The sequence below is a fragment of the Anguilla anguilla genome, chromosome 16 (genome assembly GCF_013347855.1).
Source record: "Anguilla anguilla isolate fAngAng1 chromosome 16, fAngAng1.pri, whole genome shotgun sequence".
NCBI classification, from domain to species: domain Eukaryota; kingdom Metazoa; phylum Chordata; class Actinopteri; order Anguilliformes; family Anguillidae; genus Anguilla; species Anguilla anguilla.
Genome location: NC_049216.1, coordinates 36,756,521 through 36,780,004, shown reverse-complemented (window position 1 = coordinate 36,780,004; position 23,484 = coordinate 36,756,521). Strand labels below are relative to the sequence as shown.

Genomic DNA, 23,484 nt, shown 5'->3' with positions numbered 1-23,484 from the left:
ACACACACACACACTCTCACACACACACACACTCACACACACACTCACACACTCACACACACACACACTCACACTCTCACACACTCTCACACACACACTCACACACACAAACACACACTCACACACACACACATTACACGTCCCCCTCACTCTCGCCCGGAGTTTATTGCCAGTCTTCATATCAGTTTACTGCAGAATCACACAAACATATCAACAGTATTCCCCCCATGTGTTTAGTCCTAAAGCATTTTAAACAGGTAATTCATTTTGATTATTTGGGGGGTGTCTATAAACAAAAACTGACGTCTCATTTGGTTATTTTCATCCTCAAACCATGGTGCTGTTTCTTATGCACAGAAGTGTTTGGGTTAAGACATTAATAGAGGATGGTGGCTAGTTTTTGTTATTCTTTTGTTTGGAAGTATTTGATGGTATTAAATCATTAGTTTAGCAGATGACTGTGTCCCATTTGTGCATATATGAATCTTAAATGAAGCAAACCGGGCATGATACCTCAAATAAAGGTTCGGACAAAACAGGAAGTCGAAAACAGGAAGTCAAGCCCTCTAGCCTCTGTGCCACAATGCTGTCCTAAAAAGTATATTTTGTGCTTCTTGCATCAGTTTATTTCTTATTTTTTTGTGGGAAAGGAATATTGACTCCACCCAGGATAGAGCAATGGTGCTAAGAAATATGGGTTGACACTTGTTTTACATGCGGATGCAAGTATAGGAACAGTTTATGACTGCAAATAAAGTGGTTCTGTGCTGAGCGGAAGTGGGGATGTGCTGTAGATGACAGCATCCTGTGTTTGGGCTGGTCTGAGCACCAATCCATGTGACCTCTGGAGTCACAGGGCCCCCTGCATCTTTCCCCCATTTCCCCACCTTTGAGCCCTTAGCTGACAGATGAAATGTCATCACTTGGCTTAGCAGATATACGCCCCCCCCCCCCCCCCCGCCCCCGATCCCCAGTGTAGTTGGTCACTGCCGTTTGCCTCACAGTGACCATGATGCTGGAGAGCACGGGCTTGCTTAGAGGCTCGGGGTGCCATGGTGAGATTATTCAGTGGAAACTCCATCTACCTCCAGCAGTTTGAGCATTGCAGAACCCTCTTCCACCCCGTCATATGACCATATAAGGAAATGGGAGTCGGCCAAAGGGGTCAAGTTTTTAATAACTTTTTTCTTTCCTCTTATCAAAATGTTTTCTTTGGAGTATTTTCTTAGGGCCTCTCTGTATGCCTGTCTGGCTCTCCCTCCCTCTCTGGCCTAACTGTTGAGCGCGTGGTCATGGTTTGGCTGTAGAATCATTCTAGATCTGCGAGATGCAACTGGCTGACTGTACGTCCTGATCTGTCCCTGACCCACAGTGCACTGCTGTACTTCCGGAGAATGTTGTGTAGCAAGATGTTTGTTTTAGACCGAATACATGTTCTTCATTTTGTTTACTTGCATTTTTTTCTTCTGTTTTTGATTTCCACAAAGGAATCATGCTGGTTTAGCATGAAGAGGGAACAAACTCCAACGACAAATATATATATATAAAAAGGAATAAGTGTTGTAATTTGCTGGTGTTTTGCTAATAATTTTAACTCGTGCTGAGAAATGGTGTGGGCGAATAGTAAAGAAAAAATAAACTTGGAGGGCAGCTGACTCAACTGTGGGTAAAATGGAGGCTTCCACTCAAACTGTATGTAAATATATTTCTTAGAGAATGTCTTTAATAATAAAAAAACTATTGAAGTAAGTAAAGCCAGTATTTTCTGTATTTTAAAATGAATTTCACATGACTTCTCTTGTCTTCCCCTGTGATGTGCGGTTGACTGGCGCACAGAGATACCGTCGTGTCTGGTCCAGGATTTACTGCTTAAACGTGGCGTTGAGTTCGCTGACATTTCCTCAGGTCTGTGTCGTATCTGAAGCCTGACGCATTTAAATCGAGACTAGGCAGTGGCGGCGGCCATCGCACTTCAGATCAAACACTAACTTAAAAGTGAAACTATTTTGAGTAGCACCTAGCCCCACCCATCTACATAAAATGCCTCCCAGGCTGAGCGACGGCAGTGGATGGCGGGTACTGTGAGAACAGGTGCACGCGTGCTGGAAGAGCGAGATGGCAGAGTACGAGGGTAGGTACGGCACTTCCCTTTAAAAATAACCTGGGTACCGATATTACAGCCAAGGGTAACTAAACCCCACAACCTGTAAAATGGACTCTTCCACCTGTGTTCTGCATTTGAGAGCCTTGAATTAAGGTGTCTTTCTGTTGCACCATGCTTGGCTCTAAAGGAAATGGGATTTGTTTATTCTTAGGCCTCTTAGTTTATTTCTGGCTTCATAAATATCAGGCTGTTAGTATTTTATGCTAAATGTGTAGCATACCACTTAATTATAATAAATGTATGATATTGGAACTATGTCACAAGGTACTCATCTGGTAAATTTTACAATGAAATGAATGGATGATTAAATGAAAAACATGCCATTTACCTGTGTCAGATTTTACCATGCATAAAACAAAAAATGTGTTTGTTTTTTTTTTATACTAAATGTAGACTGGTAAATGCTACATGGACAACTTTTCTACTTTCTATTTCCTTCACTGAAACCTTAAATCTTGTTCTTCAGACACAATACTATTTTCAGTTTCACTTTGCAGTCTTTTACAATAATTAACTTTCCCTTATCCTCCATATTATGTTTCAATTTAGATTTTTTTTAAAGCATATTCCACTTAAAGGACCCAAATGATCAACACATTACTTTATCATATACAAAAGCAATCATGTGAAATCATGCTCTGAAACTTTTGTATGTGATGTACAAAAAAAATATGATATTCTCTTTCTGACTCAAAACCTACCTGTTCAAACAATATCTTTGAATATCTTCCATATTTTGTCTTCAATATCTAATATATTGTATATTCCATATACAATATAAATATAAACCTGAATTTCATCAGCTGTTCAGTGGATAAATGTAATATTTTAAAGTGAAGCATTCAGGCAAATGTTTGATTGGGGCTGTCTAGCACATACCGAGGCTGTATGTCCTCACAGAGCCAGTGTTGCTATTAAATATTAAATATATATTAAATACCCTTTAGAGTCCGCAAAAATTCAAAAGCACTCCTAGTGGGTTCTGCTAACTTTTAAAATGCCATCAACTGCAACATACAGTCATTTTTTAAATGGTAATTTTATACGGAATATCAGCGGGAATATAAATTGTTTAGTAAATTGTCAGCAATCTGCAGGGATCTATAATTTAGTGTTCGAAGTATTTCAAGTTTATATAAAAATTAGGTTCTTACCCAGGACCCTGTCTGTAGGATTACAGAGTTATGCTGACCTTACACTAGATGACTTCTACACAACTAAATTCTGACACACTCTCTTAACCACAAATCTGTCCTAAATCATGGGTTTTTAATCCTAGAAGTGCCACACATCCTAAATTTAGCAAAGACTGGGAATCATGCAGCTTCATGCACTGTAAGACTCCAACAGGTTTATTTAGCAGATTTTTTATCGTAGCCCTCCTCCGGTGTGCTGATGTCATACAAAGACAGCGCTCCTATTGGCTGCTGGCAGGAGGATTGCGGTTTCATAATGTAGGTAGGATTATAAATCAAGACAAAAGACTTATGATAATTATTAAACACATTTAATTTTTACCTAGAACGGTAAAGCTGAGAAAAAGGCCTTCACAGACTTAATACAATCTCGCACTAACCCTGGGGTGTGAGGGGTATGCACACCCACTGAGGTAGGACTGGCAAGATTTTACTACGATTTTAAAGACTGTTAAATCACTTAAGATATTGCCAGTGTAAGGCCAGCATTAGTGTGATAACTGCACTGAGTAAAACTCCCAAATCTGGAACATGGTTGGACATGGTTGGGTTTTACTCAGGTCTTATCCAGCTAAACCTGCTTTGAGAAATATCCCCCAGGACTGATATCTGTTCTCCTGTGTTTGTGTGCACATTTGTTAGTTTCCTTTCGGCTGTAAAGATCATATGTGGGATCTAAGCATTGAGGCCACTCACAGCGGAAGCCTAGCCTTCACAGAGAACGTGTTGCTCAGTCTGATTGTACCATTTGATCACAACCCAGGGGTCCAGCAGGCAAAAAAACAGGATTTTTCCAAAAGGAAGCTGACAGATCTACCTCCGGAGCTGTTTGCCCGAGCCAAGCAGGTGGAGAGCCTGGATCTCCAGGTGAATCAGCTGAAGCAGGTCTCTCTAATCTCCCAGCTGGAAAACCTGAAGGAACTGTTTCTGTCCTGGAACAAGCTCTCCGAGTTCCCCCTGGAGATCAAAGAGCTGGGCTGCCTGGAGGTGCTGTACCTGAATCAGAACAGTGTGGAATGCATACCCAACGGGGTGTTTGCCATGTTGGGTAAACTGCGGCGTCTCAACCTGAGCAGCAACCTCCTGTCCGAGCTGCCCTCCGACCTGCAGAAGTGTGTGCGTCTGGAGTTCCTCAACCTCTCCAGCAACCGGCTGCGGGACCTGCAGGGGGCGCTGGGCCTCCCAAAGCTGAGGGAGCTCTACGTGGACAACAACCGTCTGGTGGAGCTTCCCGCCGAGCTCTTCCTCAACACGGGCCTGGCCGACTTCCGGGCGGCGGGGAACCCCCTGAGGAGGCCTCCCGAGGAGGTGTGTGCCGGCGGCCTGAAGGAGGTGCGGAGCTATTTCAGCCAGATGGGGGCGGGCGGCCAGACTCAGCCGGCCCCCAGGGTGAAGGTCATGTTCCTGGGCTCCTCCATGGCGGGGAAGTCCACCCTCTGCCGCAGCCTGAGGGCGGGGCATGCCGTGGAGGTGGGCGTGACCGACCGCACCGTGGGCATCGACATATGCGAGGTGAAAAAGCAGGGCGTTCAGATGCTCTTCTGGGACTTTGCCGGGCAGGAGGAATACTACCTCACCCACCACGTCTTCATCACTCCACACGCCTTCGTCATCCTCGCCATCAACCTGGCCAGGTGAACCATCGGCTCATTTTCGGGGGCTGGGGGGCGGGTGGGTAAATTCCATTTCATTTCCGGTGTTTCAGGAAATGGAATTGTATTAGATTTAAATGAACTTGGACAGTAGAAACATCTGTCTTTTTACCCTCAGAAAGTGTCTTCCGGCCAGATCTGAACTGTGACTACCTAAAAAATCCTGTTGAAATAGCACTATTGTCAATGAAAAACTGTTGATTTAAATATGATGGAATACTTCTTTCTGAAAAGCACCACACTGCACTGGCTTGCCATATACCACCGGTGTCACAGTGCTGTTCAGGACAAACTCTCCACTCAGTGGCCAGCTGTCCGGCCTCACAGGTGCTTTGTCCTCTGATCTTGTAGTTACAGCATCTCGGAGCCCCAGTCTTTCAAAGACAACGTGAGCTTCTGGATCAATAACATGATGATGAGGGCTCCGTGCTCCGTGGTGCTGCCCGTGGGCACTCACGCAGACCAGTGCCCCGACGCCCACCTCAAGGAAGAGGACATAAACAGGAAAGCCAAGGCCATGCTGGAGGACAGGAGGTCCAAACTTGAGCAACGGATATCGAACATCAAGGACAAAGATGACCCCACCCCATTCACCAAGCAGCTGAACAGACTCTATCAGCTGACCACTTACAACCTCACGGTACGCTCGCAAAATCACTCAGCTGTTAACTGTATAACTACATCCATCTATTTCCGCCCCAGATGAGACAGGTGTTCGCTGACCTGCGGTGGACCACTATGAGTGTGTACAGTAGTCATGTGCCTGTCCCTGAAACAGATGTAATATTTATATATATATTTTTCTGTTTTTTTCTGATTTAATATTTTATTTTCTGTTTGTCTGTTTGTATATTCTTATAAGCTACATTTTGGTTTCCCCATGTAGTAATTACAGCACTTTTCATACGTAGTCCCCCATTTCAGTGTTTTAGACAAATTAACATAATGTCAAATAAAAGAGTCATGTTTTGTATTTGGTTGCATATCCTTTGCATGCCATGACTTCCTGATGTCTGTGACCTATCAACATCATCAGAGTCTGGATATCTTATTGTCAGGTTGTCCTACAAGCGATACAAAAACTCTTTGCATTTGAATGGATCTCTATGGTAAATGGGGGGTGGGACTAGATTCAACTGTAAATAACGCTGATACAGTACACACTTGTTGGCTAAATGGCTTTAAGTCATCAAGGGTCCGTGGTATCAAATGAGCCTCAAACCTCCATGCTGCTGCCAGATATGCAGTAGATACTACAAGCATTGTTTCTCCTGATTAATTTTCCTGTTGAACTCAATGGAAAAAATATTCAGGAGAAACAATGCTTGTAACATCAGAAAAATGCAGATGGTTTTAATGTTGTGGCTGATCGGTGTACATATATGTTTTAATAACCACATTGCACGACCTTCATTCATGCAATGTTCTTGCTTTGCTAACAGGTGCTTGACGTGATGCTCATGGACTGCACCAAACCTGCAGAGATTGAGAAGCTGCAGGAACACATCCTGAAACACATTTACAACAAGGACCTGTTTCCCAACTTAGAGAGAACATTGCCACAGAGCTACCAAGCGGCAGAGTCTTCCGTACGAGACCTCAAAAGAAATAAAAACACTCCAGAGCATGGTACGTTTGGAGATTTTAAGGTGTGAGGTCACAAATATGTGATTCGAATGTTCTTAACTGAGCATTCTAATGCTGATGTCACAATCACTACTGATGACTGAGAGCAGTTGAGTTCTAGAACACTGACTTTGAATTTTGAAAAAACATTCCAAAAAACCTGCTCTGCAAAGTGTTAACTGTGCTCTGGGCATTCACAGAGTTCTGTATATCATGAAAGCTTAAGGAACAGTAAGGATGGGCTCAAATCCATTTTGTGGAAAACTAACCTAACACTCTGACATGCACAGGAATTGTGGACATTAATGAACTTAAGAAACACACTCTCGTCAAGGATCTGGACACAGAGGACTGGCACAGCATACTGCGTTACCTCCATCGGATCGGGATCATCGTGTGGTACGAGGAAATTGAGGCCCTGAGGGTCAAGGTCTTCACCAAACCATCCTTCCTCATCACACTGTTCAAGGTGAGGGTTTGTTCAGAAACAGCCACAGGTAGGCTGGCTGCATTACTGTCCTTGGGACACAGTACACTCAGCCAAGCATGCCATTTTTAACCACTTGCAGCACATGATAACCATATAGCTATACAGTGTCTGCATCTTAAATCTTTACACTCAACTTTTCACAAACTTTTCCTCTCATCTCTCTGTTCTGACAGACGGTGGTCAGACACGACCTGGTCAGGTGTTTGGAGGAGATTCCCCACAACATCCTGCAGAAGGTAAACAGCCTGGGGAGGCAGAGGGGTGCCTGGGTGAGCAATCTAAAGGGCAAGGCCACCCTGCACAACAGCGCCATCGCAGCCCTGGCCCACAGGTCCCTCGCGCAGCTGGACGTGGCAAAAGACAAGAGCATCATGCGTGCACTAGCAGGCTCCACCAATAAAGAGGGAGAACTGGTGTGCTTGCTCAGGCATTTCGACATCTGCCTTCCCACCACACTTGCCAGTCCCCTCAACCCCAATGCCCAGGAGTTTGACCCAGGTAGGGAGTGGAGTCCCAGCCGGCCCTCGGTACCTACGCTGGTTAACCGGGACACCGCCTACCTGTTCCCCAGTTACCTGAAGGATGCCGGCGTTGTGAGCAACATGTGGGGAGAGGACAACATGGAGGACCTCAGAGTTACTGTCTATTTCCTACCCGAAATCCCCTACGGCGTCTTCCACAGGTACTCGTTTCTGTTTTCACTACTTCTTTTACTTGATTGACTTATCTTCACTTTTGATCATTTTTACTTTCTTTTAGAATTTTTTTAATGGGAAGCACTTTGGGGTACTCTCCAGGTGAGAAGGCACTACACCAGTACTTATTTAAGTTCTCACTTCAGCAGGACGCTCGTCTTTGGATCACTAGGAAATCAAATTTTTGGGAATTAAGCACTCCAACCCCTAAAAATCAAACCTGCAGCCACTCTGTTGCAAGCCCAGTTCCCTAACCACTGTGCTGCACAGCTGGCTCTGCTTCTGAATGTGTCCCTTCCTCCATTATCCCTGTGCTGCTCAGCTGGCTGTGCTTCTGAATGTGCTTCTCTTGGCAGGCTCATCGTTCGGGCCTGCTCCCTGTATTCCACCTACTGGGTGGGCAGAGACTACTTTTTGTTGGGCTACAGTAGCACTCTGGTGCTGCTGAGGCAGGGCTCTGAGGGGGAGGACCAGTACATACAAATACGCTGCAGAAGGCCTGCAGCGAGCGGTGAGGAGTGTGTGTGTGTGTGTGTGTGTGCGTGAGACTGTGTGTGTGTGTGTGTGTGTGCGTGAGACTGTGTGTGTGTGTGTGTGTGTGTGAGACTGTGTGTGTGTGTGTGTGTGTGTGAGACTGTGTGTGTGTGTGTGTGTGTGAGACTGTGTGTGTATGTGTGTGTGTGTGTGTGTGTGTGTGTGAGACTGTGTGTGTGTGTGTGGGTGTGTGTGTGTGAGAGACTGTGTGTGTATGTGTGTGTGTGTGTGTGTGTGTGAGACTGTGTGTATGTGTGTGTGTGTGCGTGAGACTGTGTGTATGTGTGTGTGTGTGTGTGAGACTGTGTGTGTGTGTGTCTGTGTGTGTATGTGTGTGCATGTGTGCGTGAGACTGTGTGTGTGTGTGTGCATGTGTGTGTGAGACTGTGTGTGTGTGTGTGTGTATGTTTGTGTGTGTGAGTCTGAGTATGTGTGAGCGTGAGACTGTGTGTGTATGTGTCTGTGACTATGTGTGCGTGAGATTGTGTGTGTGTAAATGTGTGTGAGATCATAGGAAAGTGTATTCTGTATATTGTCCTTATCCTACAGAATATGTGAAATAATTGAATTATGTTCAGTGTGAAAAGTTTTACAATCAGAAGCTTCTAGTGACAGTGAAGCCATATGTCATATAATGGGTGAAGCTAAAATGAGCCGTCAGTCAGTGACCGGCTTGAACCAATCAAAACGTATTGTTCTTCACAACAAAATACGATTGGTTGAAATCAGGGAGTCGCTTACAGGGTAGTGTATTAATATCTTAGGAAGAAATAAAGTGCCACAAATGCAATTGTCTAGGCAAAAAATAAGAAATGAATTTGATTAAGTCGTTCAGTTCAAAATATCGTATATAACTGAAATATTTTGAGCAGTAACACTTAGCCTACATATCGATGAAGAAATATTACCTGTGTTTAGTAGACAGAGACAGAAAATCAATGCTGAGTCTATCAGGAAACATATGTCTTAGTCATGCTCAGAAGTTCTCAAGAATAATAATATTTTCCAAGAAATTACGAAACCCATCAATAACGTTTTGCCGGGTGCAGTGTCTTTTACTGCTACCACAGAGTGAATGCGTAATGCAGCTATAATGAGACAAAACTTCCGGTTATGCTGAGCTATAAAATGCTATTCCCAAAGTAATATTAGACATGTTATACATCCTTAGAAAGCTTATTCGGTCACCTACTGGATAAATTAAGTGGCAATCAAGCAAGGTTGTACTAAAAAGGGAGACAATACAGAGACAGTCAATAAATGACCACTGAACCTTGAAAGGAACATCTTCTTCACCAGCGTCATGGCCACTAAGGATTCGTACCAACAAGTTAAATAACGTTCTGTGGGCACTGACTGAACTGACCTCGGGCCAAGCCTAGACCCGGATTTTCGGGTCCGAGTAACCAAAGAAACCCTCCCCCCCCGCAGCGGATTTCAGACGCTCGTGGGACCTGATCCTGGCCGTGATGTGGAAGCTGTCGGAGCTGGCGGAACAGTGGCCCGGCCTGTTCCAGATCACCTGCAGTCCCTGCAGACAGCAAGGCTGCCTCCACGACTTCCAGTGGAGTGACATTCGCAATCTGGGCGGGCTGGACATCTACAAGGTGTACGTACCCTGACTTCAGTACTACCGTCCATTATTTATGCCCTCCACTGCTGTGGAGTGTGCTTTAATTCTTACTTTTCTTCATACTTTTCCTGTTCTTGTCTCTTGAGTTCCTTTTCGGCATTTAGCAGTGACTTACTGGGGACCCTATCCTTCCAGCCTAACTGCATGCACCTGAAACACTAATCTAAATGCGCTTCTTTTGATTGCCACTGTGCCACTGCACAGAGAGGGAAGGATTTCCCTGGGCTGCACACGGTGTCAATCGGGCAGATTCTTCCATGATGGGGGATGGATATCTGCAAGATTGTTTAATGCAATTGCCTTTTTTTGCAGCATACAATCAGTAGACAGCTCAGCTCTATATTAAAATCTGATTTAACAGTGAAATTTCCTTTTAGGGCAGTGGTCCCCAAACATTCTGCACCCACAACCCCCTTAATAAGTGAAGACATTTTATGTGGCCTGCTCCATATTAAAGGGCAGCTATATATACATTGAAATGTAGAGATAGTATTTTTTTAAGGTGTTAACAGAAGCATGTACGCTGTACGATCTGTAAGTAACAGGTGGTGTTTAATTTGACTGAGATATTTAAATGGGAACTGCTTCAGGCCTAAACATAACATGTGCCATCTCACTACCCACCTCAACCTCTCCACTGCTTGGGAACCATCGCTTTACAGCTTGCTGCCAGACAACTGGCCCAGCAATACTAATTTTTAAAAATTTTATTCAGGCTGAAATGTAATGTACACTTTGAGCTAACTTTATCATTTTCCACGGGCTGAGTCACAACAAAAACGCTGCACTGCCAAATTGTCCTGTAACCGAAGAAAATCTTTTACTAACCTTAAATATCTAGAGGTTGGAATAGCACTGCAAAGAATTGCTTTATTCATTGATTGAAGAAAATTAGGTCTTTCCTGTAATATTGTTGATTTTTCCATTTTATCCAGCGTGAAGGAAGAAAAACTAGTGTGCAATAATGGCCATACCTGCCGAACTGAATTACTTTTCCCAAAAGGTATTAAAATAATAATAATTATTATTAGTATTATTACAACTATTTTTGCTTTTTGTAGTGGTTATGTAATACATCTGCATTTATTGTTCACAGTCCCAAATGATCCAAAAACTGACAGCGCACAGCTTGTCACCAATCAGAACATCACTACAGATCACATGATCGTGCATGGTAAGTTCCTATAGTGGTCTCCAAACTGTTGAGATTCAGGGGGGATGAGGTATGCTTGGGAGATAAAAAATGATCTTGTAACTTACCAACTTTACAATGATGTCTACACAAGTCAAATCAAATATACTTTCTGCTTGTGCAACACTAGTTACAGTGCACAATCAGTGTTCTGACATATACATGTGCAATGTTTTACTGTAATATTTCTCCACAGGTGTCTATGTTTGGCCACATTTTAAGTGGATCACAGAAAGATATTTGCACATTAAGTTGGTATGGTGCTCAGAACGTTTGGAAACCACTGACTTAGATAGTGAGTTCCGGAAGGTTTTACCCGCCATCGAGCAGACAGGGCCACACACAAACAGTACCTGAAAGCACAGGAGCAGTGAGATTTTCACTGGGCTATCGCGCAGTAATCATTACAACTCATTTGTCTTGCAGTCGTCTCCCCCTGAAGGCCACTGAGGTCTGTGAATGCCCTGCATGTTGAGCTGAAAACAGGAGGCGGAACCATGAGCACTTCTGACCAATCGGAACTCAGTTCTCACAGCTCACAATAATGAAGTCAGCTACCGTCAGATTCTGACAGGTCCCAATATCTGTCATCTTGTTTTAGTCACAAAGTTAAGAGGAGACTCATCACAGCTACTTTTTAACCTGTTTTAGATTTTGGAGACATACTTTATATGCATGCTTCCTCTTCTGCTTTACATGCCTTGGATATGGTTTACCACAACGCTTTACGTTTCATTACAGGTGCAAAATTTTTAACCCATCATTGTCTCCTATATGAATGGTCTGGGTTTACTCCTTTACATCTGCACAGATTGACCCACTGGTACATATTCATCTACAAAACAATAATTGGTCTACACCCTTCCTACCTCAGCTGTCTGCTAATTAGAAATTCACAGTTATCACGTCCGCTCTAGGGACCTGATACTCCTTAAAGTCCCTCGTCCCAATACTGAATTCGGTAAGATGGGTTTCAGATATTTTGCACCTTACAGCTGGAACAATCTGCAAAAGAATTTTAAACTTGACAAATTAACTTCAATTGTGGACTTTAAACATGCAATGTATGACTCTGTGACCGAAGTATGCTCCTGCTTTTAACCTCTTTTAACCTCTTCTCTACTTTTAATTATTGTTACACCTCTGTCTCATTCCACATTTTATATTTGTACATTTTGTTAGGTGCAAGTCCTGTTGGGTAACTTTGTGTTTCATGTCAGGTCCCCCTTGCAAAATAGATTTCAATCTCAATGGGGTTTTCCTGGTTAAATAATGGTTAAATAAAAAATTTAAAAAGTCACCGACATGCACATTCTATTGTAAATATGCAAACATTCATTTATATGGGGGAATAGGGGGTCACAGATAAAACTATTGAAAGGTGAATATAGAACAAAAATGACACGCTATCAGTGACTCACTGATTTCAACAAATTTAAACTGATTTCCAACCAATAACTGTTTTTTGCTGTGGAGAACCAAATCTTTTGATTGGAATCTCCCATTGGAATCCATGGAACCGGAAAGCGGAAGTTTTCTCCAGTTCTCGCGTATCTCGAGGGGCGCTCATTTGCATGCGCGTATGACGTAGCGGCAAGACCGTAGAAAACTGCTCAAATTGAGTGGAATCTGTCAGCTGGCAGCTGAGGGAAATGAAGCTGTGGATATATTGGCCAAGGAGGCTTTAGCAAAAGAGGAGACACAGGTAGCAATTCAAATAAGTAAAGCAGAAGCAAAAGGTGTAATGTGGAAGAAAGGGATACAGAAATGGCAGCAGTGGTGGGATAGAGACGTGATAGGTAGGCATCTATACCAAATTCAGAATCAAGTTGATGCAAAAAGAAGAAGCATTATTAGAAACAAGAGAGAGGAGGTCATCATTACAAGGTTAAGACTGGGATATAGTTCATTAAATAAAACATTATTTAGTTGTTGGGAAGCACCCTACAGGTGTGTGTGATTACTGCCAGGTAGAGGAGATTGTGGAACATGCTTTAATCAATTGTAGTAGGTACCAAAGGGAAAGGGGGAGTATGATGGAGGAGCTGAGAGAGGTGGGGATAGAGGATATGACTTTTAAGAAGATACTTAAGGCAGTAGAGAACAGCACAGGAAGAAGGATCATGTTTAATTTCATAAAGAAAATTGGACTATGGGAAAGGACTTAAATAAATGTTCAGAGACACACAATATGAATCAGAATCGTATTTTATTGCCAAGTACGTTTGCACATACGAGGAATTTGTTTTGGTCAACACACCGAGGCAGCCATCTGCGGCGCCATCTTATTAGATGAGAAATGAGAGAACAGGAGGAAGGAGGAGGAAAAAAAACAGTCCTTTCAATGAAACGAGAGGGCACTCGTTTCATTGAATCGAAGAAAGACCTCAGCACATAGCAACATCATACAAACATTACAAACATTACAACAAAACTCGAAGACTTGCACATATGGTAGGGGGTAGGGTGTCGGGGAGGGGAAGTGTCGCAGCACAGATACTTCACAGACACTTCACAGACACTATGTGGCGGTAATGCAACAATACTGGATTCCAACCGCCGTAAAAAGCTAACAAGAAGAAGCTGGCAGCTGCAATTACGTGATTTCGGCTAGCCCATTAACTGGGAAAACAATTCCGGACAATGTTTGCACGTAATGGTTGCGTTTTTCCAATTCGTCTTTGCATAGAGTTTAGAGGAATAAGCAAGCAGCATGTGCAGTTTCTAAATGGACTGGAAACGAAGCTCCGTCTGTAGGCCTACGTGTGCCGGTTGGGTTTTGGAGAGCTTCTACATCTTTAGGGTGCTGCAATCAGGCCGAAACTCTGAGCCTGGCACCAGCTGTACTTTACAAGGCTATTCAGGTTAATATTAGGGTGTTCAACCACGCAATGAAATGTCACCAAGCGCTGCTTCCACAAAAAAAAAAAAAAAAAAAAAAACCAACACACACAGAATATGTTTGTTCAATAGGCTATATAACGCCGCGGTGTAGTATTGAACCCTTGTTTAACTGAACTGAAAGGCTGGGAAGGGGACTAAAGCGGTGGTCCCCAACTCCCCAGACCCACTGAAACGGAAACCAGACGGACTCACCTGTGGATGGTGGGTAAACCTAGCAGCAGCCGCGAGATGATCGCTCCCCGCCAGCTGAGAGTTAGGTTTCTGTCGGCGTGCCGTTTCCTCATTCCCAAACAGACGGAAGTTGTTTAAAGAAGCGTTGAAAACACAAAATATATCACTACAGCGGGACTTCCCCCAGACTACAGCTATAAAACAAAATCCGTATTATCCGTAACACACAACTCCGTAATTAGCCTCCAACATACTCTGCTCGCGAACCTGTTCTCGGTTGCCTCGAGTGCTGAACAGTTTCCCGCTACTTCACTAAGCTCCCTCAGACCCGGAGGTCAAGCGGACGGAGGTTAAAACCACCAGGAACAGCAAACAGGGGGACGGGAGGGGAGGCATTACACATTGCAGACATTGTCAAATCACATACATTAAAACAAAATCTCAAACGCTGCATTTACTGTGATTAATAGTAATGGTTAAAACGAAGGTGTTTAGGTTGTAGGCTATGTTATGTAAAGTCCGTTTTCCTCTTAATGGAATTTATGTTTTCAGAAGTTACATGGATTTGCAGAGGTGCTACAGTCACTGAAATGTTCCGAGTAATTCGATTATTTAGAATTAAGCCCTTCATAATATTTAAAATTAAGCATCTTATAAGTGTAATGCCTTGGCCCGCACAAGCATTGCTGTCTCTAGGCATAGGCAATATAGGCAGTTACTTAGGGTGCCATCTGTATGGGTGGGCATCAAACAAAGGGAAGAATGGAAAAAGCTGACTCTGTTAAATCAGGGTATATCGCCATGGTAACTTATGCAGTAAGGCTAATTTGGTCCAGGGCAGGTTATGTTCAGGCTATCGGATTAACACATAAACGCCCCACCCCTTTACCAATCAAGTTGGAAAAAGGCTTGCCCATTCCTGCAGGATCCCGGAGAGCTTGAATTAATTGCCTGACTTTCTCTGTGGATACACTGTTCAAAAGGTATAGATTGTCAACGGAGGGAGTACAGTATATATGCAAGCTTATTTAACTCTACATATCTATTTCTACTTCCCTTCACTATGGGACAGTAGCTTAAGTCCCATAACTCCCAAATTTATGAAAAAACTTTGGTGTGATTGCTTCAGGCAATATTTTAAATATCCCGCATCAATTGTAAGGTTGAAGAGCTCTAGAATGAGCAGTTGTCACATTGGAAATAAACTGTAGGATAATTAGTGAGAGTGTGGTTTTATTCATTAGCAGTGGTAAATAATGTAACAAATTTACACTGGAGGCTCAGTGGCCACTTGTGAGCCCGGAAGGCATTCTTCCAGCAATACGTGAACATGCCACAGCAGACATGATGCCAGAGGATAAACACTTTCCCTGTTTAAAACAGTCATGCAACACTGACCCAGTATGTGCCCAGAGATCCAAGGAAACTTTTTCCAATCTTACATGTTAAACACAGGTTTTATTCATTTATACAGGGACACATTGCACATTATGACAACTTATCACAATAGTTCCAGAACTGACAGTACAGTTTTAGAAAAGAGACAGCAGACCTGGCAAGAACAATGAATCAAAGCCTTCACACACAGTGTGTGAGGAGCAGCCGCCTACTTTCCCAATTTAACCCGCAGGGCAGAATCCAGGGACTGATCTTCACAAGAAGAGAAAACACAATGAGTGCTATACCACTCATATACCACTCATATACCACATGCCGTTACGTTTCAAAGTGGAGTGCAATGCCTTTGACCTTTGAGCTATTCCTATCCATAAGATCTGTACCAATAAGGCAAGTTGTGAAGAAACGCATCCTTCTAGCTTACTCTGTCATCTCTGAACACAAACACACATATCAAACACAACAAGCTCCTTTGGTGCATAACTTTTACCAAACACTTAAAGAAATTCTTGATTCGAAATATTTCTTTAATCTGGTAACACTTTCAGAGTCCGGTTATGATATTCAAAAACAGACATTTCTTTTTCTGATTTTTTCCAGCGTTGGCTGTTCTTAGAAATGATAGGCACATATTCTGATCTTTACCTGAGAAAAAACTGCACAGTAATATGAGAGAGACAGAGAGAGAGACAGACAGACAGAGATACCAAGAGAGAAAGTCAGAAACAGAGAGACAGATAGAGACAGAGAGAAAGAGACACAGAGAGGGACAGAGACAGAGAGAGATGGACAGACAGAGAGAGAGAGAGAGAGAGATAGAGAGAGGGACAGACGGAAAGAGAGGGAGAGTGGCGTTCGTGCAATGTATTTCAGACAGGCCCAGGCCTGTGGAGGACTGGGAGGTCCAGCAGCCAGTGCTCTACACAGAGGGCATGTTACAGAGAGACTCGATCAGGTCAAACAGGCTGTTATGAGAGATCTGCAGACTGATGCTCCCGCTGTGGAGGGAGGAAGCTCCTTCTTGCTGAGCCTTCTCAAGGAGGTAACGACACACCAGGGGCACCACCTGCAGGGGGGGGGAGAGAGAGTGACAGAAAACAAGAGAGAGAAAGAGAGAGAGGGGGGAGAGAGGAAGGGGGAGAGACAGTGATAGAAAACGAGAGAGAACAAACCACAAGACCACAACAGAAAGTGAGAGTGAGAGGGAGGAAGACAGAGTGATCGAGAGAATGAAAAGATGATAAAGATGAGGGACAAGGAAGGGATGAGAGGGAGAATGGGGGAGAGGAAAAAAAGATTTCATTAATTACTGTACAGCATATTTAGGGGCAAAGTCACTGCTTTGTGCATTACCTGCAAGTTTACAGGTGTCATAGATCTTTAGCTGCAGGGTTCAGGGCCTACCTGCACCGTGATCAGCTTCTTCTCACGCGGTTTCGCATCTGGAAACTTCTCTCCGAAGCACAGATAGATGGTGTGCCCAGGGGACCTCTGCCTGTTGTTCTCGAAGTCCCTCAGATCTGAACAGAGAAACTCAGGGTAAAAATCAAGTGATGTGGCAGACAGATGAAAACGTGTCAGACCTGGCAGTGAAACCAGGGGTCAGATCTGACAGTGAAACCGGGGGTCAGGGGTCAGATCTGACAGTGATCTTACCGCTTAAGTACTTCTCAAAGTTGAACAGCTCCACCTCCTCCTTCTGGGGCAGCTTGGTGGGGTGGGGGTGCGGCCCCTCGGGGAAGGGGCTGGTGCTGGCAAAGACGTGACACTTGTCCTGACGGATGGCGTACACACCGGTCCCGCGCACCTCCAGCAGGAGCCCGCGCTGCACGCTGGCCAGGATGCGCTGCGTGTACTCCACCTGCTTGTGGTCCAGCAGCAGCTGGGTGTCGGGGAAGCAGACGGGATAGGCCTGCAGGCCCGGGTCCTCGGCCTGGTAGTGCAGCTGCACGCGCGGGCAGGACAGCGACGTCCGCAGAACCTCCTTGCTCCTGTAGTGAATGCTGATCTCCAGCAGGGGGGTGTCCACACCCGAATACCCTGTTCCCAAAAAGCACACATACTGCCCCGTGAGCTGATGCTTTTTTTCTTCACAAAGCTGACCGACTACGTTCAAAAGATACGTCATTGATGAGATCAGCAGGAATAGTGAACATTACATGCAAATTGAAACAATACCAATTTATTATGAATTGCCTTCTTATAAACTACCTGTGAATTAGCAGTAAAAAGCGCAACATAATGCACTGCTTGCCACATTGGCAGGTGCACTTGTGAAACAGTCGTCTACACACACTCCTGATCAGCTGTGTGGTCCATGCGACCATGACTCCAGTCTTCTATCCCCTGCACAACATGGCCGTGACTCCAGTCCTCTACGCCCTGCACAACATGGCCGTGACTCAGGTCCTCTACCCCCTGCACAACATGGCCGTGACTCCGGTCCTCTACCCCCTGCACAACATGGCCGTGAATCGAGTGCTCTTTACCTGGGTTGTACGGCTGAAGCACTGGAGCGGCCAAGCCGTTCTGCCCCATTAGCTGGGGCTCCACTCCTATTGGCTGATCAGGGTAGAGGTTCTGTACAGCAGGTATATTGCAGGCAAAAGGATCATCCCAAATATGGTTATCTGGTGGGGCAAAGAAAAACAATATGAGAGCCAATGTACGAATCTACAGGAGCTGCACGGCAATGCAACCCGTCTCACATTCAGACACATGGACCTGATCAGTGAATCAGCTCTGCACAATACAGTAGAAAAAATACCATATTCAAGAGTGGGCCAAAAGTCATCCAATATCTAAAGTTTAGTGCATCCCATAAAATCACTTTCCAATAATCAAATAATTAAATAATAATATAAATATAATAATAACATTTACATAAACATATGCTTAAAAAATCATAACCAGAGCATTGTTATGGAGTAATACCTTGCTGTTGGTTGTTGAGAGTCAAGCCATCCATGTGATTTAGTAACTCTTCGTGCTAGGAGGTAAAAAGAAAAAGAAATAATCATCTATTGTGAATTGGTTCCTCTTTCCCATTTAAGGGGACAGTGTTGTCTTTTCCAGAGGCAATGAGAACACAGGTCACGCTGATGCCTTAGGGTACGATCACAGACATTCAACCTGCCAGCCAGATATGCGAGTCAGGGTGCTCATAACTAAAGCCAGATATGCGAGTCAGGGTGCTCATAACTAAAGCCAGATATGCGAGTCAGGGTGCTTATAACTAAAGCCAGATATGCGAGTCAGAGTGCTTATAACTAAAGCCAGATATGCGAGTCAGGGTGCTTATAACTAAAGCCAGATATGCGAGTCAGGGTGCTTATAACTAAAGCCAGATATGCGAGTCAGGGTGTTTATAAATAAAAGTACTGCCTCTGCCGTTGTTTAAGCTGAAACTGTTCCGATTGCGATCGCAGACCAGAGGGCTTGAGACTGCAATCGTGGACCCCCTGCAGTACCTTCACAGACCCACCTGCTGAAAACCCAGCCTGTAAAGTTTGTAAAATCTGTGCAAATTTGTGCGGGTAAAAGACCAGGAAAGAAGTGCCAGCATGTCAGAAGCCTATGAGCACCAATCAGACGCCTGGAGCATGAGAAACATACTCTACCTGCATGTCTAAGGGACGGTCTGTGGCATAGGCATCTTCGATGAAGGGGCAGCTGGAGCCCAGGTCCCTTGCTGGTGGCTCTTCGTAATTGTCTGTTGAACAACGAAATCAAACGCAGTGAAGTGTGATGGTGCAGCTTGGGCTGGGCAGTCTGGACTAGTGGGGGTCCAGCCTGATTACTCTAAAGATGGCCTCTACGCTGTGATGCTGTGTTGGTATTTATTCACAGTTGTGGTTATAGACTATACAGTGGCATATATTAAAATAAAACAACCAATGAAAAGTCTGAAAAGATTGGAACCGCCCCCCTCCCCCCATGTGCTCTTTCCCGCAGCAGGGATGGCTTCTGAGGCCCTTCGGGGGTAGTGGGACGGGTTTCCGGGGGGGGGGGGGGGGGGAAATCCCTGTCTGGTTCACAGACGTGCATGTTTAACTAGACAGGCAGCACGCCTTCAGCTAACCGAAGCTGGTGAAGCCCCTGGAACCAGCCTGTACTGCGAGTGCTGAGGGAACACAAGTCACTGGGGAATATCAGCCTTCTGGAGGAAAAATAAAACTTCCCCGATGGTATTTTTAAACTTGATTAACAATTGTTACGTTTCATGTGAACAGCAGATTGTGAAAATACGTAATACGTAATGAAATATGTTCATTTTACTAAATATTTTTCCAAACCTTCTGGAGCAAAACAACCATTGTTTCACAAAATGCTGCAAATAATGAAGTTTATGATCACAAAAAATGGACCAGTGAGGTTTTCTTTTGTTGTTAAATAACCTTGGATTTCTACAGTGAAATCAATGGGCAGCAAGTGCTTCTGCCCTCAGCATGTGCAGTAGAGGCAGTTTCCCATTACTTCCTAGGCTTCCCCGCCTGGCCCCTCCTCCCCTCTCCGGGGCGTATGCTCTGTCCTGCACTCGCTTTCTTTTTTAAAGAGGAGTAGGAATGGAACGTGGGTCTCTTAGAAACAGTCTCTGGTTAGGGTTTGGGAGCTTACATTCAAAGCTGAGGACCTGGTACACCTTGTGGGGGTCGTCCGAGTCCTTGGACCGGTCCTCCACCAGGCAGAACCGCTTCAGGCTGTGCAGCGCGCAGCGGAAGTTGGTCTTCCACTTGGCCTTGTCGTTCGGATTCTCTCTGATTTTCCCGCTGGCCTCAGCCCAAGCCTGAAAGACAGGGAAGGGGAATTCAGTGCCTGTGACTCCTGGAGCGCCATTACTGCTGCTCCCGCTGCTCCCTCTACTGCCAGCGCACACCTTCTGCGCTGCTCTACAGCAGTTACTATAGCGACATCAACAAGCTCACTCAGCCTGCTGAAATGCTAACGCTACCAGCACCAGTACAACTGCTTTGAGCCTCCTTATGCATTACCACACATCTACACCATTTACTACTGCTACAACCACAAGCTTACTTCATTTATTGTGTTAGTCGCACATAAATGACTGCTGCTGCAGCTAATACTACTACAACAACTACTACTACAATAATAATAATAATAATAATAATAATAATAATACTGTTACTACTCTTGCCCCTCTACCACTACCCCTTCTTGTCACATTACCTAATCCTACAAGTTCACATCATCTCCTGAACTAGCAGTTGGCGCCACTGATGTGTAAATTCTGCCATTATTATCCAATTCTGGTGCGTGTGTCCACTGTTTCCGCCCACCTTGAATATTTTGCTGTCCTCGTCGCTAATGTCCCTCCTGGAGTTGTGCTTCCAAGGAACTCGAAACTTGTTGTTATCGACCCAGTTGAGCCCCTCGTACTGGCCGCTGCAGACCTGGTCAATCAGCCATTGGCCAAACTGCGGCTTACTGCTGGAGCTGATGCAGAAAGGCAGAGCAGGAGGATGGAAAAACCAAAATGGTTCACATCTGTTCACATGGAAAAGACATGCATACAAGGGACGGGGATATGGTAGCATCCATGGACATACATCCCAGGGGGGACACACCCTCCCTCCCCCCAATTATTATAATGTTGTATTGGGTGGTACTCAACCCCTCTGAAGAACATTCCCCTCCCCTCCCCCCCCCCCCCCCACCCCGAAGAGTTCAAATGAGATCTATGTCCTCGTCAGCATCCACCATGGGTACTTGTACTTGTTCTGGTGATGGTATTTGTAGCCAGTAGGTTGCTGGATCAGTTCCAGATCTGGTTCAGACCCAATGGGAATTGCTTATTGTGCAGCATTATCGATTAAACTCCGGCTTCGTATATTACACAGACCCAATCACAGCATCACACAATACATGATACACAGCCACGGACTCATAAAATACATTATATACCGGCTAGGCTATGCGATACAACCTAAAGCGCGAGGTGCGGTAGAAGCGTTAGCAGAGAGTTCAGTGCACTAACACATAAACAGGAAGTGAATAGTTCTTTAAAAACGGGAGGTCTTCATTGTTATAGATCTGTATCGGCGTCCGGACGAGAGCTTTGAAAGATAAGATCAAAAGTCTGTGCTTTGCTTGTCTGTACAACTGTCAAAGTGCGGCAACAGAACAGGCGCTTATAAGGCGCTGGTTTCTAAAAATGCAGCCTATTTCACGATGCCTAAATCTTATAAATAAAAACTAAAAATTATTAATAAAAACAAGTAAATTATAGTTAGTTCAATGCTGGCTCCTGTCACATCTCCACAATTACAGGTTTGCATATCGTCTTTAATGGGCTGAACGCAAACAAACTCAGAAAAGCGAATCGCATAATCTGCACAGTTCCTGCATAAAGTCCACTTACTATAATGTAGATAATGACGTCAAACATCTAAAAACTGTCGACAAAATTATTTTACAAACGCTGTCCCAGTAAGGGATATTATACACAGGCGTAGCTGGCTTACTTAGCCTACTTAAACATCAAACCTTTCAGCGACACGACTTCTTTTTTCCCCTAGACATTTTTAGACGAGCAACACAGAACTTGTTAAATTCACGCTGTTGTGGGAATATGCTTTGTTGGAATGATCAAAAATAGCATATCTATCCGATAGCTACCTCGTAACCTATGTGCTTGACTGAAATGTCAATATTATGCACAGTAACTGCAAGGGTTTGACATTTGCACAATAAATCGAGCAGTACACGCTGATATTTGCACATACAATAGCCTTCATCTAAACAGATATAAACAAACCTCTGCATCGTTGGTCAGTTTCCAGGACGTAGACTACCGCGTTGTACAAGGCTTACGCGCCGTCATTTAAAGTCACAATTGTTGTGTACAGGCGAACACTTTATACCGATTGTGACGCCAACATACATCCACCCCTTAATGGGCAGACCGTCTTTTCCGGTTCCGCCTTATCTCCTTTTTTGTATCACAATCTCGGACATAAAATGTTTTTACCTGCGAGCAGAAGCTTTTCCCGAGAAACCACGTGCCGAAACTGAAAGTTGACGCGGTTTTGCACCGGAGGTATCTTAGTAACCTCGTTTACACTGTGTTGCATAATCGGTAGGCTATATTTTGTGTTTGGTGATGAAACACAAAGCATTTTGCAAATCAACGTTGATATACTAACTTATGAGAAAACGTATGTTGGAAATATGGTTGGCTACCATAAATACCGCCATTCTTTAATTCATATTTATCGTGTGCAGATTTTGCGAATCAACGTCGATATATTGTTTTAGAGAAATCATATGTAGGGAATACGGTACCATAAACACCGACGACCGGTCATTCATAATTATCGTGTGCAAATAAAAAAGCATTCCATTTTACAGGGTTATACATGCACCCAGTTACGCTCGTTCCAGCTCACACAGCCTTCCGAGTTAGTAGCAAGTACTGACTTCGCAGAAAATCCGAATGAAGTACCAGAATTACATACATCTCCAAATTCAATAGAAATAAGGTGGGCCCTAGCCTATCACATCATTCATTTTCATTTCAACTTTATTTAAGACTCATCTTAAAAAGAGGTCCATAGCAGCTAAAATCGTTGACACATATATTCTCACAAAGACAGCTGGTATCATTTCCAGCCAGGATCATTTTGTATGATCTTAATGGGGTTCTCCAAACAATTAGTGCATTAGTGGAGGTTGTGTTAATTGTTTGGAAAACCCCATTATGATCATCCAAACAATGCCGACTAGGAATATGATATGGCAGCTGTCTTTGTCAGAATATATGTGATAGTCAACGACAGGCTTTAACTTTCCAGTCAACACAGAAGGCCCAA

At 44.1% G+C, this 23,484-nt stretch overlaps 2 protein-coding genes across 2 annotated transcripts; one reads left to right on the top strand and one right to left on the bottom strand.

Moving 5' to 3' along the window:
- The first annotated feature begins 69 nt into the window (after positions 1-69).
- Positions 70-12,342, top strand: LOC118215181 (malignant fibrous histiocytoma-amplified sequence 1 homolog). The gene is made up of 11 exons (XM_035395664.1): positions 70-2,131; positions 4,124-4,994; positions 5,364-5,652; positions 6,455-6,641; positions 6,929-7,107; positions 7,302-7,810; positions 8,180-8,334; positions 9,789-9,966; positions 10,926-10,993; positions 11,087-11,164; positions 11,609-12,342. Exons 1-11 carry the CDS (start codon positions 2,116-2,118, stop codon positions 11,620-11,622), a joined length of 2,544 nt encoding a protein of 847 aa, XP_035251555.1. The 5' UTR covers positions 70-2,115; the 3' UTR covers positions 11,623-12,342.
- A 3,353-nt stretch (positions 12,343-15,695) lies between these two features.
- Positions 15,696-22,582, bottom strand: irf7 (interferon regulatory factor 7). Its single transcript, XM_035396683.1, has 9 exons — positions 22,431-22,582; positions 20,953-21,109; positions 20,273-20,441; positions 19,276-19,367; positions 18,590-18,644; positions 18,145-18,285; positions 17,312-17,695; positions 17,060-17,175; positions 15,696-16,721 (listed from the first exon to the last, which is right to left on the bottom strand). The coding sequence occupies exons 1-9, from the start codon at positions 22,436-22,438 to the stop codon at positions 16,575-16,577; spliced, it is 1,269 nt and encodes a 422-aa protein (XP_035252574.1). The 5' UTR covers positions 22,439-22,582; the 3' UTR covers positions 15,696-16,574.
- Between the last annotated feature and the right edge of the window lie 902 nt (positions 22,583-23,484).

What these genes read in the sequence shown, in the direction of transcription:
- LOC118215181 (XM_035395664.1), top strand. An exon ending in CCCTACGGCGTCTTCCACAG is followed by an intron (nt 7,811 to 8,179) that starts GTACTCGTTTCT and finishes TTCTCTTGGCAG; the next exon opens with GCTCATCGTTCGGGCCTGCT. An exon ending in GGGCTGGACATCTACAAGGT is followed by an intron (nt 9,967 to 10,925) that starts GTACGTACCCTG and finishes CATTTTATCCAG; the next exon opens with CGTGAAGGAAGAAAAACTAG.
- irf7 (XM_035396683.1), bottom strand. An exon ending in AGGACAGCAAAATATTCAAG is followed by an intron (nt 20,442 to 20,952) that starts GTGGGCGGAAAC and finishes CCTGTCTTTCAG; the next exon opens with GCTTGGGCTGAGGCCAGCGG. An exon ending in CTTTGAGAAGTACTTAAGCG is followed by an intron (nt 17,176 to 17,311) that starts GTAAGATCACTG and finishes TTCTCTGTTCAG; the next exon opens with ATCTGAGGGACTTCGAGAAC.